At 36.8% G+C, this 18,905-nt stretch overlaps 1 protein-coding gene across 1 annotated transcript in view; it reads left to right on the top strand.

The window, feature by feature from the left end:
- The window catches only part of LOC103609394 (peroxidasin-like protein), a 40,455-nt gene that overhangs the window by 6,670 nt on the left and 14,880 nt on the right, over positions 1–18,905 (top strand). The window contains exon 4 of the mRNA XM_008593722.1: positions 14,335–14,449. Within this exon, the coding sequence (XP_008591944.1) occupies positions 14,335–14,449 (115 nt within the window). The remainder of the gene's footprint in view (positions 1–14,334; positions 14,450–18,905) is intronic.

Genomic DNA, 18,905 nt, shown 5'->3' with positions numbered 1-18,905 from the left:
GGGCCGGCCCCTGCATAATTGTTTTGAGATAATTATCCCTGGCTACAAGGATCAACAACAAGGGTGATGCCAGTCTGAGGTTGGACAGGAAGTTGCTGGGCAATGTGCTTGCAGAAGTATTCTTTTTATTGAGGTTGCAATGGCATCTGTGCAAGGTTGTGGTCTTGCAGAGTCCTTTGTGGTAGTTCATGTTAGACTTACATTCCTGAGAACTCCCCTCTTCAAGGCTTTTCCTGGCTCTATTTGTCAGGGATCTTAACAAAGGCAATTCCGTTTTCATTCTGAGAACTTTCTTACTCTCCAGTCCCCGACCGCATTGCCATAGCTCCACATCTGAGTAGTTAGAATACTCTTTCTCTGAGCACGTCTCAAAAAATATCTGGAAATTAATAAGCCAGTAGTAAATATCTACTACTAAGTTGGATAGAAAAACACAGTGTTTTTCTTCACAGCACTGTCATTCTCAAAGCCACTTGGGTGTCGCAGCACGTCTCTTTCTTAAACAATGATGCTCAGAAGTCATGTCAGTAGCAAAATCACTGGAGGACATAAATACACTGCCGTAATGCAAGGAGTCTGCGAATGTTTATGAGAACCTTTGTGAATGGATGCACATGTATTTTTTCTGTGTATTTTTTGGCTAACAAGCATAGATTTTTTTTTCAGAAAACCAAATCAAAAGTCATTCTGTAAAATGAGGGACTTTAAATGATGGTGTTTAAGTAACTGCTCAGAGGTGGGCCACTTATTTATGTTATGGGCTTCTCACATCTCCCAGTGAACAGAAACTTTCCTTTTTATAGACTATGGGCGGGCTGAGTCTTTCAGCCACTAAGGGAGAGGTTTGTGGGTCATGGCTGTAGTTTCAGGAAGGTCCTATATTTTAATGGTCTGAGTTAATGCAGTCCAGAAGTGCTTGTGTAGGCCACATTGTGTCCACCCCTGAGGCCTGGAGTTGTTTCTTTCCCAGAGAGAGAGAGAGAGAGAGAGAGAGAGAGAGAATCAAAGGACCTAGAAATTATTATCTTTACTACTCACTACACTTATCTTTGCCATGTTTTCATTCATGTTGAAAAATTCTTCACTCTAATTTGCTGATCTTATTCTCAGACTAAAACTAATATAGTAATGACATTTAAATGATTTAATGCACTGACCCCTAGAGAAAACTATAGAGTTCTGTTTGGAATTTAAAAGGCCTCTCCAAGAAGTCCTTTGTCAGAATGAAAGGTATTATTAAACTGACTCTCAACTCTTTATATTACTCTTATAGAAGAATTTTGTTTCAATATGGCTATTTCTTCAGTTCTGTTTTCCATGATTAGTAGCCTATTGGTTAATACTGATCATCGCAATATCCCAAATTTGAATTTAACTACAATTTTTAAAAATCCTGGGGAAATTCTACTTCTCTTAAATGTATGAGCATATAGAAATGAAGCTCAAATGTGTTCAAAACAGATATAATGTAAATGCAACTGCGTTTTGGATAACTATTCTTTGTTATTCTTAGTAGGTAGAAGGCACAAGACCTAAAAAAGGGACATGGGATATGTTCAAAACAGATATAATGTAAATGCAACTGCGTTTTGGGTAACTATTCTTTGTTATTCTTAGTAGGTAGAAGGCACAAGACCTAAAAAAGGGACATGGGATTTCTGCCACTTAGCTGTAATGCTGTGGGTTTGTGTGGGTGATGTAGCTGTGGAGAAACTGGGAGTGTTAAGGAAATGGAATTGTTTTTCACTTCTCATGTCATTCATCACGTTATATGAAGAATTTTTTTTTCTACACATGAACTTTAAATTTCTTTTCACTGAAACTGGAGACAATCCTAAAGAAGCATGCTGGGTTTTTGTTTGTTTGTTTGTTTTGCCCTTAAGTAGTTTCATTATGCCATCTGTTTATGTTTGCTTCATACCTTGTACAGATTTCCCCACGTCATTCCATACAAATAATTTATTGTAATTATTGCTTAGTGTTTAATAGATATGTTTATATATACCAAAATTTATGCAGCCATACTTTACATACATCAGTGCTTATATTTCCATAGGCTAGATTCTTACAGAACTCTAAAAGGAAAGTTGCTGAGTTGGAGCATGTTTTTTTAATAAAAATGTTTTCAGATTTATTTCTAAAAAGGTAAACTTTACAATTTCATCAACAATTCTATGAATACCCATTTTTCCATTTCCCAATCAATGATTGGTATTATAGCTCTTGCCTTCGTTTGATAACCCAGTGAGTGAAAACTTATCTCAAGTTTCAAATTTAATTTACATTTCTCTATTAGTACGTTTAAGCAACTTTGTCCACGGTTGTTGGTTTTGGGGATTTGCTCCTCTGCACATTGTGTATTAATAGGCTTTGTCCTTTTCTCAATCTGTATGAGCTCTCTGCAAATTCTACGTGATCATGGTGGTAAGATGATCATTCCAGGCTTATCACTGAATTGAAACGGTTTTATCATTTTACCCTGAAGCAATTTATTTGCTTTTCTGTATGTAAATTTCCATATATTTAAGTAGGCTGCTTTTGTTCCTGTGGCCCTTATCACTGACAGGAATATCTGTGCATTTTAACCATGCTGTTCCATCTCCTTTTCAGTTCTGAGTGTGAAGACAGTTTCATTCATATGAGAACTTTAATTTAGTTACTTCATTTACTGTTATTTAGAGCTTTTCCCAATAGGTTAGCCTTACTTTTTTTCCCTGTTATATGCATAAGCATTGCATACCTAATTACATAAAATGTATCATGTCTATCTGTATACATGTACATGTGTGTTTGCATAGGTGTGTACATGTATAGGTATGTACGGTACGTGTATAGGTATGTTCATGTATGGGTGTGTACATGTTTAAGTGCATATATGTATGAATCTGTACATTTATGTACACATGTAGAAGTGTGTAGAGGTATGGGTGTGTATATGTAGGGATGTGTACATGTATGGGTGTGTATGTGTAGAGATGTGCACATGTATGGGTGAATATATATGTAGAAGTGTGTACATTCATGTATAGGAATATACATGTGTAGGCGTACTTATGTATAGATGTACACATGCTTGCATAGGTGTATGCACGTATAGGTTTGTGCATGTATAGGTGTACATGTGTATAGGTGTACACAAATAGGTGTACACTCATACAGGAGTTTGCTACGTCTTCTGTCCCCCTTCCTGTCCTCTAGTCTGGAAAGAGGGAAGATGTAAATCCCATGGCCTCTGAGCCCATGTTTTCTAAGAATCCATTGCATGTAAAGACAAGTCATTAGGATTCACTTTTAATCTACGACTAAGATCAAGCTTATCACGACAGGATTCTATTTGGTAATTTTTCTCCTTGCGGAGAAACGTGGGAGAATTCTAATTCTCCTTTGATATGACATCAGGTCCATCGCTTGAACACAGTTATGGTTATCTCCTCTCCAACGAGTCTCTTTCCATTTGCACTAAACAGACATCCCCCCAACTCCCCATTTTCTTCATGTTACATGAGTTAGAGTTGTTTCACTAGTCTGATTTTGTATGTTAGTTATTCTCTAAGAATACTATAATTTATCAAGATATTTATTAAAGTACGATGTCCAGAAGTGAGCATAGTTCTCAAGGTATGTTGTACTTCTTGGACTAAATTTTCCAATCTGATATATTCCCTTCCTACTCAAATATAAACCCACAGGCTCTTTGTTTAAAAAAAAATCATGCAATCTCCAAAAATTCAGGGAACCTACCTTCCCTAGGCATCTAATTGTTCCATTCTGTACTGCCGACTTCTTGCTTTTGCCTTGTGGGTTTATTTTGCAGCCCGTAGTATTCTGACACATGGGGTTAAACTATCTGCTGTCTCCATGTAAGTGACTCGGGTTCTGTCTGTACGAGGAAATTGCATTTAAAAGTGTGTGAACAGATACATGCACACACATCTAAAGACAAACCAGAGGCTGTCTACTAAGATGACCCTTCAGGGACCAGTTCTAGATATTCCCTGTTTAATCCTGTACAATTTCTTTGTATTTGGGCCGTGAAGCAGTGTGTTGGAAGTCAGTGGGGGAAGCCTATGGTTTGCATGGGCACCACTCTTGTAGTACCAGAGATTGTGGAGAACAGCAGAGGCAGGCTGGGAGCTACCTGCTGATTCTAAATGTAAACTCGCAAGAGGTGGATGGACAAGTTATGTAGGGGAAAACTGGGATCCTTGTCGCTTAGTCCTTTAATACAGCACATTGGAAGGGTTAATACTGGTAAGGAAACAATATCCTGATTCAAATCATGGGAGATTCTGGCCAAGGATTATTTTACCTATTGTCCATGAGGAAGTTTTTATTTTTCTGAGTACATGAGAAAATGTTATTCAATTGACAATGAGTTTACTTCATGTTAAAACAACGTACAATTTGACTCAAAGTGGAATAATTATCAGATGAATCAATTGCTTGATTTGCTGGTTCTATTCTTTTAGCCAGCAGAAAAGTAGTAATTCAATGCTATAGGTAAGAACTAGGAAACAGTAAGTGCCCACTGAAAATCTGGAGAAAAGCCTGAGTAACAAAGAGAGTTCTGGACAGAGAGCTGGTTAAGTTAACTTTTAAGTAACAAGTAGCAATTCAAAATATTGATTGATCTGATTTGCTTTTAAAGAAAAGGGAACAAGGAAACCTCATGAGGCAATTGCTGTATTTGTAATTATCAAAATATCCCAGCAATCAAGATTGGTAAATGATGGAATGAATGAATGTAATGAGAAAGCCCAAAATCTCATATAAGATAAAGCAAAAATTCTCAAAATTTTTTTTTGAGATTTAATATTTTATATCACTTATCATACTTTATAAAGCATTTCACATTAAATTCCTAGGTTCTTTTCCCCCTTAGGTATCTTCATTAAAGATTTTTAGAGCTAGAGACTACCTGAGAGGTAATTTGATTAAAAAACAGAACAAAAAACACTTCATTCTAAGATTAGGAAGCAGGAATTGAAAAAGTTGAAGTGACTGCCCTCAGTTAATTACTAACAAAACTAGGGATAGAACTCCCTGACTCCAAGTCTGTTTTTTTTTTTTTTCTCATTGGACCATGAAATCTCTTAGCTAGTTTTCCTTTCTTTCTATTTTCTATAATTTCCTCCAAGTCTCTTTCACTTGTTGTAAACATGGGAACTCTTCTTCTGCTTAATGACCTTCCTTTTTAGAATCTTATGCTAACAAATTGCATATGGAACAATCTTGACATTTTGACATCAATTTAAGCTAATTTTCAGTATTAGCTAATCAATAGATCAAGAGTCTTTGCATAATATTGCAGGCATTACAGATGCAATTAAATAGTATTCACAAGTTCTTATTACCAATCTACTTATTTCAGCAAACCCTATAATTGGCACATTTGTTTGTGCCATAAATTAAATAAATCAAAACCCTATTGATAAAAATGGCTTTGAATGGAGCATAAGACATTCTTTGAATATTAAACAGTAAATAATTTGCTCTCCATTTATTTTAGAAATGAGAAATTACACCTAATGCAGGTGGCACATTTCCTAGGACAAGACACGTGATGTGCTAAGATGCCACGCCACTCCATTAAATAAAACTTCCTTCAGATAAAACAATTTCATAAAGAGTCAACAGATGTATATCTTCCAATGGGATTTATGGAACCATCTGGTCTTGTAATTTCCAGCTGCATACTTCACATTAAGTTCTGTCTTTAAAGCATCAAGTAATATACAGTATATTTTATGTACAAATGTAAATATATTTAGGTTTACTCATGACTTTCTTTCAAATAAATCATGCTTGTGTTTGTTAGCTAATGAAAGTTTAATTTCTTTCATAAGAGACTAATTTTATTACCATAATATTTCATGATACTATGACTGTTTCAAGCTTCGCTTGTATAATGCCTTGCAAATATAACTAAAGTAAGATTTCAGCAACTACTATAAAGCTTTAATGAAGCAATTAAATTGCAACAGTGTCCTCAGGTTTGTCTTTGAAAGTTGTTGCTATTTTTAATAGAACAACATAAGGACATCTCCCACTTTCCTTGTTTCTACTAGCACATAGTATCTTATATGAAAATCTTGTTGAAATCAAGGTGAGAACAAACATCACAGCAAGAAAAAAAGCACTAAATCACCCTGAAATACCAAGCAGGATGTGTATTCAAAAAGTGATACAGTTAATGAATCAAACTCTACTGATAATTTTGACTTTATGTGCTGGAGTATAAAACTAGAGTATGAAGCATTCCCTTAAAATTAACCCTCTCATAAGTTCTAAGGATGTTGTCTTCCAAATACAGCATCTGCATTTATTTACAATCTATGATACATATCCCAACTGGAAAAAAACCTTCCTGTATCAGAACTAAGTAATCCATAAACAAAGTTTCATTAAGTCGCTTAATTTAGGAAAATGGTCTCTTACTTTTCTATCAGATACATGCCTTTTAGTATTACAATAAAATTTTTAAAATTCTCATTGTATTTAGAATTATTAATTTTGCTTAAGTATTATCATAGATAATTAATGAAACAGCCTCTTCTAATATGCTTCCATGAAATGTAAAATATCCACTAAAAAACAAGATGTGTGACCTTCTGATCACTAGCAGAAAACAACAAAGCAGCAACTAAAAGAATTAAAGAATGCTAATAAGACCCAGATGTGGTTGAAATTTAAATGCATTGAGAATTATTTAAAGTTTAAGATTCTCAGATGTATCCAAAAGCAACTTTTAACTCTGCATCATTGACAAGAGACATAAAAAGCAAAATACTGAGAATAGTCAAATATAAAAGCATAGGTTAAAGTACATCGGGCACACACATAGATGGAAACAGGAGTGGCAATAACAATATTTTAAAAAGTCGAATTTAAGGAAGAAAAGCATTAACTTCGTTGAGAAGTTTTTTTTTTTTTTTAAATCTCATTTTTGAAATAGCTAAGCATCCATTCAACACACCGATATTAGTCCATTTTGTGTTGCTTATAACAAAATACCCCAAACTGGGTGATGCATAAAGAAAAACGACATTTATTGATTACAGTTTCTGAGGTTGGGAAGTCCAAAGTCCATCTGGTGTTGGCAACAGTGACCCAAGGGTCTCACATTGCAAGACGGTGGAACAGAAAGAGCAGGCAGAGAGAAAGACAGACTCTCCTCTTCTTTTAAAGCCCTCAGAACCACACACCTGGCCACCATTTTTAATCCATTCACTACTGCACAGTCCAACAATCCAGTCACCTCTTCAAGGCTCCACCTTTCAGTTACCATAACAGGATTTCCCACCCTCTTAACAGTCACAGTGGGGGCTAAGCGTCTAATACATAAAACTTGGGGGACACAATTCAAGCTTCAATGAGTTTTGCAGGGACACAATTCAATCCACTACAACACCTTAATAGAATAGTATTTGAATATTATTAATGAGATCAACTTATGAGAGATGACTCCAGCCTTCTACCCTATAAATCAAAATGAACAATATCTTCAAAATATCATGGAGAATTTTCAAAAATTGGTTATATGCTAGGTCATAAGGAACACTGAAATTTCCAAGAGAAAGCTTTACATGGGCCATATTCTTTCACCACAATTCAAATAATCTAAAATTAAGTAATCAAGTTTAAAACAAAATTGTTGTTTAAAAATTTTAAAATCATTTGACCAAATAAACATTTTGTCAAGAAGGCAATAAAAATTAAGTGGAATATCTAAAAAATATTAATGACAACGTTGTGTATCAAAATTTATGGGAAACAGAGGTAAATACAGAAACAAAATTATATTCTTCATTACTGAGCATCTTCATTATTAAAAAGGAAATAATACAAATAAATTAACAAACATGCAACTTAAGATGCTAGAGAAAAGACAGCTGAATAAACACAGAAGTCATGGGAAGTTCTAATAAAATATAAGCTGAATTGATGAATAAATCTAATTTTGGCTTAAAAATTAAAGGAAGGAGGACAACATAAGTAATTATATGTTAGTGGAATATATATTATATATGCCTTGTGTATAATATATAACAACATACATAGAATAATGTAACATTTTTCCAATAGGGAACAAGAGAGAACTCTTAAATGAGATTAGGAGTTAGAAGTTCACAGCAATGATCTTCCTCAGGGTTCTAAGACTTATGAGTACTTTATAGTTATCTTATTTGTACCTTATTTTTAAAGTTTGATACAACCTTTGTTACTTTTTAATGCTCCCCTAAAATCAGTAATAATGATTTTATTTTATAATTTTTAAAGGACTACAATCTGCAAAAAGGTAAAATTTGTGGTATGCTATATATTGACAATACAGTACATTTTTTATTGTAGATATTGAGAAATATCCTCCTGATTCATAAGAGGAAGTCAAGTGCAGTGTCCCAAGTGAAGGACTGTCAAGGGGGTCACCCCCTAAGGCAGACCCTTGTGCAGCCCCCCCTTCAGTGAGCACAGGACCTCTGACTTGCTTCTGCCAACAGAACATGGCAAAGGTGATGGGATGTTGCACCCATGATTATGCTACAGTATCTTATTTGTACCTTATTTTTAAAGTTTGATACAACCTTTTGTTACTTTTTAATGCTCCCCTAAAATCAGTAATAATGATTTTATTTTATAATTTTTAAAGGACTACAATCTGCAAAAAAGGTAAAATTTGTGGTATGCTATATATTGACAATACAGTACATTTTTTATTGTAGATATTGAGAAATATCATCCTGATTCATAAGAGGAAGTCAAGTGCAGTGTCCCAAGTGAAGGGCTGTCAAGGGGGTCACCCCCTAAGGCAGACCCTTGTGCAGCCCCCACCTTCAGTGAGCACAGGACCTCTGACTTGCTTCTGCCAACAGAACATGGCAAAGGTGATGGGATGTTGCACCCATGATTATGCTACAGTATATAAGGCTCTCTCTTACCAGACAGACTGAGGAAGAGTCTCACGCTGTCATGAAGAAGACAACAGCCATGCTGTGGGTGGCTGTGAAGAGGCCCATGTGGCAGGGAACTGTGGGCAGCCCCTCAGACCTGTGGGTGGCCTTCAGTTGCATAGCTGTGAAGAAATGAGTTCTGCCAAGAGGCAGATTCTTGCCCAGTCAGACCACTGGATGAGAATGTAGCCCAGCCAAGGTCTCAACTGCAGCCTCACAAGACTGAACAAAGAACCAGCTCACGTGTGCCTGGAATTCTGACCTACCAAACTGTGAGAGGCTGCAATGTATTAGTCTGCTAGGAATGCTGTAACAAAGTACCACAAACCAGGTGGCTTAAACAGCAGGCATTTATTGTCCCACAATCTGGAGGCAGAAGTCCAAGATCAAGGTGCTGGCAGGGTTGGTTCCTACTGAGGGCCGTGAGGGAGAATCCGCTCCTGTCTCCTGGCTTCCGGTGGTTCACAGGCATCGTTGGCGTTCCTTGGCTTCTCCTCTCTCTCTCTGATCTCTGCTTTCATCTTCATATGGTGTTCTTCCTGTGTCCATGTCTCTGTCCAAATTTCCCGTATTTATAAGTCATTGGTCATATTGGATTAGGACCCACCTACTCCAGTGTGACCTCTTCTTAACTCATTACTCTGCAATGACCCTATTTCCAAATGTGAGGGTACTTCAAAAAGTTCATGAAAATACTAGTTTTATATTTTAATTCTATTTTTGTATTATCTTTTAATTCTATTTTTCCATGATCTTTTTGAAGTACACTTATAAGGCTACATTCTGAGGTACTGAGAGTTAGGATTTCAACACATAAATTTGGGGAAACAATTCAATGCATAAAAATGCATTTGTTTGTTTTAAGCCACCATGTTTGTGGTAACTTGTTCCACTGCAATAGATTCTTAAAACAATTGTAAAGTAAAAAAAGAAATGAAATACCATTAAAAGTATAGATAAATATCAATGGTGAGGGGCAGTTCAGTATTGATCTTAGTTCAGGTGAAACATCATCTAAAGATATGAAGTATTAATGCATTTGGTTTCATTATAAGAACTAGGAACTCTTTTGCCATACCATACACATGCAGTGTGAAACCATAGCATTGAATACGCTCATCCTGAAATTCCCCCCAGAATTAGTTGTCATTTTTATAAGTTTCTTCCAATTAATTTTTTTTCCTTCCAAGGAAACTAGAGGTATTATGATAAAAGAAGCAAGTGCTGAAAGTGAAACTCAGAAAATGTTATATATTTTTGTCAATTTCTAAAATCTGCCGTTATTGATGTATTTTCAGTCTATAGAAAGCAGCATTTGGACACCAGTGTCCCATAGTTGCACGGTTTTGATCGCCTCATGGAAAGATGCATTGATCACCTGAGCTACTGTAGCTCACCCTCCCTCACTTGACCTTGTCACCCGTTAAGGACTATCAATCCACTGCAACAAACTGGAATATCCAGACGTAGTCCCAGAACAACTGTGCTGTCTTGAGAATCTTCTGATTTGATTAAATTAATTATGAATCCTGCAATCCTTGTCTTGCAATATCTGCTTAGCATGTGTCCACCTCTGGGCCAGACCAGGTGGCGTGTGATTTTGGATGTGATTCTTAGGGTCATGATTGTAGTGTATATACATATTTAAATAAACTCCCTTTTCAGCACTCACTGCCAAGCCAAACTGGCACTTTCTACTAGTTTAATTTGGTGATATCTTCAAACAGTAAATTTTTGCACTTTAAAAGTTCTACAAATTGTTCTATGAGCCTAAAATCTTTTGGTGAGAATAATGTCAAAGTAATTTTCACTGAGAGGAAATATAACATTAAAAAAAACCCTATAATATATATGCCCAATTGTGTTTGGGCAAAATAGTTCTTCAAACTCACACAGAATTATCTCAAAAAACAGTTTACCAATAGATTACCTTATTTTTAATTGAATCAACAAATCGTTTTGAGTCCCAGTTTTATGTTTATGAACAAAAGCATATTTATAACTTTGCTATTATGCAAAAGTTATAGATGAACTAAATAAGTCAGTTATCTTCTTATCTAAACTTTATCCCAAACAATAAGAGCTACATTTATTGAGTTTACTCTGTGTTGGGCATTCTTGCTAAGTGCTTTACTCATATTAATTTATTTAATCCTCTTGACAATTCTATGAGATAGGTTCTAATCTCATCCTCATATTACAGTTGAGAAAAATTAAGCCAAAAGAGTTGAAATAGCTTATTCAAAGTAATATACTTTTTGGATGTGAGGGGAGAGGATATAAACCCAGATAGTCTGGTATCTGAAACCATACTCTTAAATACAGAAATAGACAGTTTAATTATTTAAAATAATTCTTTGGCCTCTTTGATTTCATTCTTTCATTCGCTAAATATTCATTGAGTGGTCCCATGAGCAGGTGCTGTGCTAAGCTACCTAAACTGGTAGGCAGGACAGAGCCCTTTTCTGCATCTCTGGGACAATGGAGGGTGCTGGAGAGTATTTGCAGAGAGTGCTGAGAGAATGTGGTAGGTTTCCATCTGACCTGTTCTTAGTTCAGGAAAGCCTTCCTGGAAAAGATTGACATGCCACCTATGGCGTTTGTTTCTCAGGTGAGACCAGAGTTGAAGCTGGATCACTGGCCCTGAATAGTGCATTAGGGAGAAATGAGGCTGGGATAATCCATTTGGGAGGACACAGTTCTCATGATCTAACCACCTCTTAAAGGCCCACCTTTCAGTTACCATAATAGGATTTCTCACCCTTTTAACACAGTTACAGTGGGGATTAAGTTTCCAATACATGAACTTTTGGGGGACACATTTGACCCATGGCAGTACATATGCACAGGTATTAAACCAAAGTATCCACCAATTTAACAAATTGTTGAAATTCAAGTGTTGTTTGCATAAAAGCCAAACATTCAGCAATCAAGAATGCTGTGTTTCTTTGGCAGTAGCTAGGGATAAATACCAAGGTGAATTAAAAAAGAAGACACCAGGAGCATCCTGTCACATTAAAAGAAAGCTGCATTGTCACTTCAGTCTAATGGGTGGCTTCTGTTCACGTGTGCACCTTTGCATACCTACCACACTGTGTATGTTACTCTGTGCTTTTGGGCTTTATGTATATGACTTTGCACAGTCTATTGGTGCTTTGAGATAAGTAAATTCTAAAGTTTCATCTTTCTAAAAAATAAGTAAGAGACTATAGAAGGTGAGAACTGATCTGCAGCTCCTTTTCTCTACAACTTTTTCTTTTATGTGAGGATTGGAAGGGGAGATATTTGGCTTAACTGGAAATGCTGTGTTGTACTGGGAAGTACACTTGCAGACTCTTCAGAATCAGGAATCAAGCCTTACTCATTTTCCCTACAGTGCCTGGTCTACTACTTTAATTCAGTAAGTTCTCCTTAAATATTTATTGAGAAAAACAATATGCTATTCAGATATAGAAAAACTGTTTCATTACATGATTGAGGCTTACTTTTTTTAGTGGTATTCTTTTTTACTTTTATTATTTTTCTTACCAAGATTTGCAGACAATTATGGATTATGGATTATGGATTCTTGAAAAAGTACTAGGTCGAGGTAACAGTGTAACAGTTGGGAAAAGCAGACACCTGTGAATCTCAGTATAATCTATAGCTTTATCTAGAATATCTCGACTTCACGGTTATAAAAGTAGCGTGAGTCATTTTAGTAGTGTGCGTTTCCCACCAGTTCCCTGGCAAAACTGCGCAGCCCAGGGAGTTGTTCACGGCCACCTTCCTGTATAGTCCTCTGTCCCCAGGGATTGAGTATTTTCATGTTGCTTCTTGATTATGAGTCATTTTAGTAGTGTGCGTTTCCCACCAGTTCCCTGGCAAAACTGCGCAGCGCAGGGAGTTGTTCACCGCCACCTTCCTGTATAGTCCTCTGTCCCCAGGGATTGAGTATTTTCATGTTGCTTCTTGATTGTCTCAAATCTCCCACCCATGCCAGGGCTTACTCCACAAAAGTGGCTCAGGAGTTGAAATGGCCTAATCTCTCCATTTAACTTACATTTCGAGGAATTTTTTCATTTATGTCAGTAAACGACAATGTGATAATTCACTTGTAAATCTTATAAGAAGCTTTCATTTTTCTTCAGTGAACTGTTGTTTTGACTCTATAAATAAAGATTTTTAACTAAGACGAAACAAAACAAAAAGTAGTAGAAATCAAAGAAAGCGGATAGTAACCATGACCAATAGTCAAGGCACATCTCTCTTATCATGCTGAGATGTTTTTATTTGCCTGTTTTCTATGTGCTCTATTATCAATGAGTTCATATTGTATAATACATAGAATTTTACCTTTATTTTTTACTTAATTTCACAGGATTTGCAGTTTATTGCGATATTTAAAAATCCCAAATTTCATCATCATGTTTGCTTAATAATCTGTCATAAGGCACAGTCCTCTTGAATTTAATTTACTTATGTTAAGGTGAAGATGTAAGTTGTCTTTACTTTCGCTGCCCTAAGAAATAACTTGCTAATTGTCCAACACAAAAAGCTGTAGAGTAATCCCTCCTACCCTCCAATTTATGCTGCCTGATGTAACGTTTTAAATTTGACTGTGTAGTAAGATGCTCTGGGATTGTTATCATGTTCCCCAATTTATTAGTCTATTTTTTTCAACCAGTATTAAGGATTTTTTTGAACTTTGTATATAATACTTTTACCATCCGAAAAAGTAGTTTCCTAAATCATTATTTTTCTTTCTCAAAATATCTTAGCTTCCAGGCTATCTGTTTTCATATGAGATTTTAGATGGCATTTTAATAAAAGTTTTGTATTTATTTGCAAAAAGTTTTTAATGTCGTTCTCATGTTTTTTTATGGTGATAAAAGATATATAAAACCAAATTTGCCATCTTAACCATTTTTAAGTGTATAGTATGTAGTATGGTAGTATAAACTCTATGCATAAAGTTGTGCAATAGAGGACATTTTTAAAAACACATCCCTAGTTGGCAGGTGTGGATGAGACAATTTGAGGAGCCCCACGATTCAAGCATTCCACCCACAGTGCTCCTGCTCAGTGTGTCAAGTCCTCTAGTGAACAAAATACACTGTGCAATCAATGCCTTCGGTCAGATTCAGCACCACTTGCCCTGTGGGCTCCTCTGAAGTTTTTGCAACTGCTTTGTATCCCACCTGCTGTGGGAAAAACAGAGGATTCAGAGACATGCAAGAGCAGATACCTGTGACTGTGAACACCAGCAAAATCAAACTTGACAAAGCATCTCTCTCTCTCTTTCTCTTGTCCTCTCTGTCTGTCCATTAACGAAATAACTAGACAAGAATGTGACATCCCGTCCATCTCACGTGATACTCCTGTGAATCCTTTCCCCCCGCAGGCTGTAGGAGCAGAGGACAGTTCAGAGCATTCCCAGCACAATCTCGGAGGAAACGCTCTGCTCGGTACAGCCATCCCAACAAGGAAGGCGTGGACGTGAGTGATCTGATAAGTAGGTATGTATAGAAATATCTTATTTCTTTAGGCCACTTATTGTAAATTTGCTGCAAATCTACAGTTTGGGGTTTTTCACAGACACCACATTTGACTTATTTACGTATAAGATAAACTACGTGAAAAGGAGCAACCCAGGTAAGTTGTTTACTATGTACAGGGATCATTTTCTTCTGGAATAGCCTGTGCAGGGTATGCTTTTCAATAAGTTTTTCCCAACAATGTGTGGAAAATTGTACATCATAGATGCTATTTTTTTTTCCTTTTTGTCTTTTTTACTGACCGGTAACGGGATCGCAACCCTCGGTGTCGCGCCCGTACCGGGGACGGCAACGGGATCGCAACCCTTGGTGTTGCGCTGGCACCGCGCTCAGCCAGTGAGTGGGAACCGGTCTCCACATGGGATCCAAACCCTCGGTGGGAGCGCCGCCGCACTTCCCAAGCAGCGCACTCTCCAGTGCGCCACTGGGCCGGCCCCATAGATGCTAGTTTTGACTCCTTAAATCACATTATGAATGTTGATATTTTTCAAATTCTTTTTGAAAATATGAAAGAGCGTAATGTTTGTAAGAAAGGTAATAATATTTATCAAGTAAAGTTGATTTTAATTCATGAATAGTGTATTGCAAGCAAAGCTTAATTTGTGATGAAGATGGAATATTTGTGAACTCTTAGAAAGCTGAGAAATGTCAATGTTATTTCTTTGAAATCTCTTTGGACTTCTCTTTTGAACTGTATATACCAGCTTGGTATAAAATTATTTCTTCACCAAATTTCTCCTCACGATTGATTTGGAAGCTTCTGAAACGAAACAGTACCCTGTGTATCAAAGTGTGCAGTAGCATTCCATAAAACACAGAATAATAGCAAATGCTGTTGTATTGCTCACTATATGCCGAACATTCTTTTAAACACTAAATAAATGTTAACTCATTTAACAAAAGTTCTCATATAAGTGCTGTTCTGAAATCCACTCAGAGTGGTGAGTGGTGCAGAGCAAGAGGTGACTGATCCTAACGGGTCCTTAGACAGGCTGTGCAGAGGAGGTGTCCTGAGGGACAGGCTAAGGTTTCAATAGAGTTTAAGGGAGTACCAGTCTGCAAGAACAACAGGAGCAAAATCACAGAGCAAAGGAAAGTGAGCTGTCTTGGGGTAGTGGTCAGGCTTGTGTGTCTACGTGAGCTGGGGTGCTCAATGGTTAGGGATGAGGAACATTCAGGAAGAAAGCTCTGTCAGAGAAGGTTGAGGCAGAGTGCAGAGTCTTAAGTTCTTGGCTGAGGAAATGCAGTGCGTTCCATGTGTTTCTGGAGCCACTGTCTGCAGAGTATTGGGAATGTCAGCCAGGAGTAGGAACCGCATTCAGGAAGAAAGCTCTGTCAGAGAAGGTTGAGGCAGAGTGCAGAGTCATAAGTTCTTGGCTGAGGAAATGCAGTGTGTTCCATGTGTTTCTGGAGCCACTGTCTGCAGAGTATTGGGAATGTCAGCCAGGAGTAGGAACCTCAGTCAGACCCGTCTTTAAATAATTCAAGTGGCAGGAAACCTTGACTTGGCCCTTTAATTTGGCATGTCATTTGTCTTTTTAATTGACACTAACAGGTAAAGCATTTCACTGGTGTGTCATCAGAAATGGGTGCTGGGTCACATGTTGAAGGGTGATTTCCCTTGTCTTGTAAGATGTTGGCGGGAATCTGGCTGTTTCCGTGGCTTCCACAGCGTGGGGCGTGGGTCAGGACGTTCATCACCTGCCTTCTGCTTCTGCTTCAGCAGCATCCAGGTTCTGCCACAAACACTCATTTTGCTTGTTTTGAGATAAAAATTTATTTATATTATTGTCTAAACTCTGAAGACTCTGGGGACCTCATTGAAGCTCTGCTTACATGTTGCCTCGGCTAAAGATTTGTTGATTTCATTTTCAGCCTCCTGCCAATCGTATCAAACTTTTACTCAGACATAAACTCTACTACTGTGAGTTCAGTTTATCATAATCTGACAATAAAAAGATAGTACGAATTTGTTTTGTCTTGTAACTCATAACTGTGCACACTTTAGTAATGCTGCAGATTGTTCTGTCGTGCTCGAGTGTACCATAGTTGTTTAGACCACAGAGGGTCAAATCTCCTCAGCCAACACACACAGATCACTTTGGCTGTAGTTTCACTTTTTGTTTTCTCTGCGTGTTCATCTTTCTTGCATTTACCCTCTCTTCTCTATCCCCATTTTTTAAATTCCATTTTAGTCACACATTAAGCCTTCCTTTCAATACACTATTCAAGAATTAAAATCAGTTCAACTTACTATTATTATATGTTCTTATTAACAATATGCTGAGTTTCATATTTTCGATAAGAATTCAAAATATAGCAATATGCAGACTGTTTTTTTTCTTTCATTTGTTGCAATAACCTCCCCAGTTGGTCTCCTCCCCTCACTTTTCTCCCTCCACACTGTCTAAAACACAAATCTGATCATGCTTACATGACCCACAGCTCCCTGTGGATGGGAAACAGTCGGTGGAGTAGTTAAAAGAAAGCATTTTTTTCTTTTTTTAAAAATTCTGACCTGCATCCCAGCTGAGCAATTTCATAACTGTATACTGTGGGCATGTTAACGACTTTATAAGTTGCAGTACTCTTGTCTACAACTCAGGGCTAAAGTGTCGCATAGCACTGAGACACTTCATGCTCTCCAGCACTTAGACCCTTGCCTGGCTCAGAGCAGGTGCTGACTACATGGAGCCTGCAGTGGATAAAGAACTGGGACCCTCTTTATTTGGCTTCCTTGACTCATACCTACCTCCACCCCCAGGCGAAGTCATTGTCTTCTTCTTTATTTATGTATGTTGACAATATCAGCAATCTTATTCTTTATACTGTACACTTTTCAGTATTTTCTAAATGTATTTTTTTCCTCCAATCAGTAATCAAATGATAGAATGTAATTTGTAAGATAAAACAGTCAATGTTTCTTATGAATTTAGGTCATTTTTTCTTCTACACTTGCACATTTACATTTTTTTCTAAAATAACATGCTACCTTTATTATAGAAAAACTATTTTTAAATAAATAATAAACTAAAAATATAAATAGTTATGTTAAAAGTTTATTCTGTGCATATAGGTGACCCCCTCCCATTATTTTATTGAGTAGAGGTGATTTTTTTCTTATATTTTACTGAATTCTGCAAATCTTATAAAATAGCATATAGTACTTTTTATGGATAAAAATATATGTTTGATTCATTGATTGATTTTAGTAGTTTTATTTTATTGTGATAAGAACACTTAATATAAGCTTATACCCTCTTTTCACATTCTAAAGTGTATAATACGGTATTGCTTTCCATTCGTTTGATAAACATTTAGGTTGTTTCCGTATCTTGGCTATTGTGAATCATGATGCAGTGAACGTGGGGTGCACATATCTCTTTGAGATCCTGATTTCAATTCTTTTGGACATATACCCAGAAGTAAGATTGCTGGATCAAATGGTAGCTCTATTTTTAATTTTTTGAGAAGCCTCCGTGCATGGTTTCCATGATGGCTACACGGTTTTGCATTCCCACCAACACTGTGTAATCCTCACCAACACTTGTTTTCTTTTGTCTTTCTGGCAATAGCCATCTTCCCAGGTGTGAAGTGACATCTCATTGCGGTTCTAAAGGACATTATGCTAAGTGACATAGGCCAGTCACAGAAGGACAAACACTGCATGATTCCACTTACACAAATTATCTAAAATAGCCAAACTCATAGAAGCAGAGAATAGAGTGGTGGTTGCCAGGGACTGCGGGGAGGAGGAAGTGGGGAGCTGTTGGTCAGTGAGTGTAAAGGTTCAGTCACGCAGGAGGAATAAGTTCTGCAACTCTGCTGTGCAACATAGTGCCTATAGTTACCAATGTGGCATTGTACACTTTAAAATGTGTTAAGAGGATAGACCTCCTGTTAAGTCTTATCACAAAAACAAAAACAAATGAAAAAACATGAGGACATTTTTGGAGGTGGTGAATATGTTTAGTACCTTGATTGCAGTATCAAAGGTGCATATGTATGTCCAAACTCTTCAAAATGTACGTTAAATATGTGCATTTTTTTGTATATCAATTATACCTCCATCAAGCTTAAAAATGTAGTCTTGTTCACTATAGGTACAATATATTGTACTTATTATTCGTATCACTAATATTATTACTAATATTATTGGTTGTAGTTATTATTTGTTTTCCTAATATAAATGTTATATTTCCTGCTTGTTTATCAGCCAGTGTTTTCTGAGAGAGTGTGAGAAACCTAATGGATGTGCCCAAGCCCTCATGTCCTGCATCTACTTAGCTTAGCTTAACTTCCTAATATAAATGTTATATTTCCTGCTTGTTTATCAGCCAGTGTTTTCTGAGAGAATGTGAGAAACCTAATGGATGTGCCCAAGCCCTCATGTCCTGCATCTACTTAGCTTAGCTTA

Source organism: Galeopterus variegatus, unplaced genomic scaffold (genome assembly GCF_000696425.1).
Source record: "Galeopterus variegatus unplaced genomic scaffold, G_variegatus-3.0.2 Scaffold9572, whole genome shotgun sequence".
Taxonomy (NCBI): Eukaryota; Metazoa; Chordata; class Mammalia; order Dermoptera; family Cynocephalidae; genus Galeopterus; species Galeopterus variegatus.
Note: the sequence above shows the minus strand (reverse complement) of the source record. Positions and strands in the feature narration are given on the sequence as shown.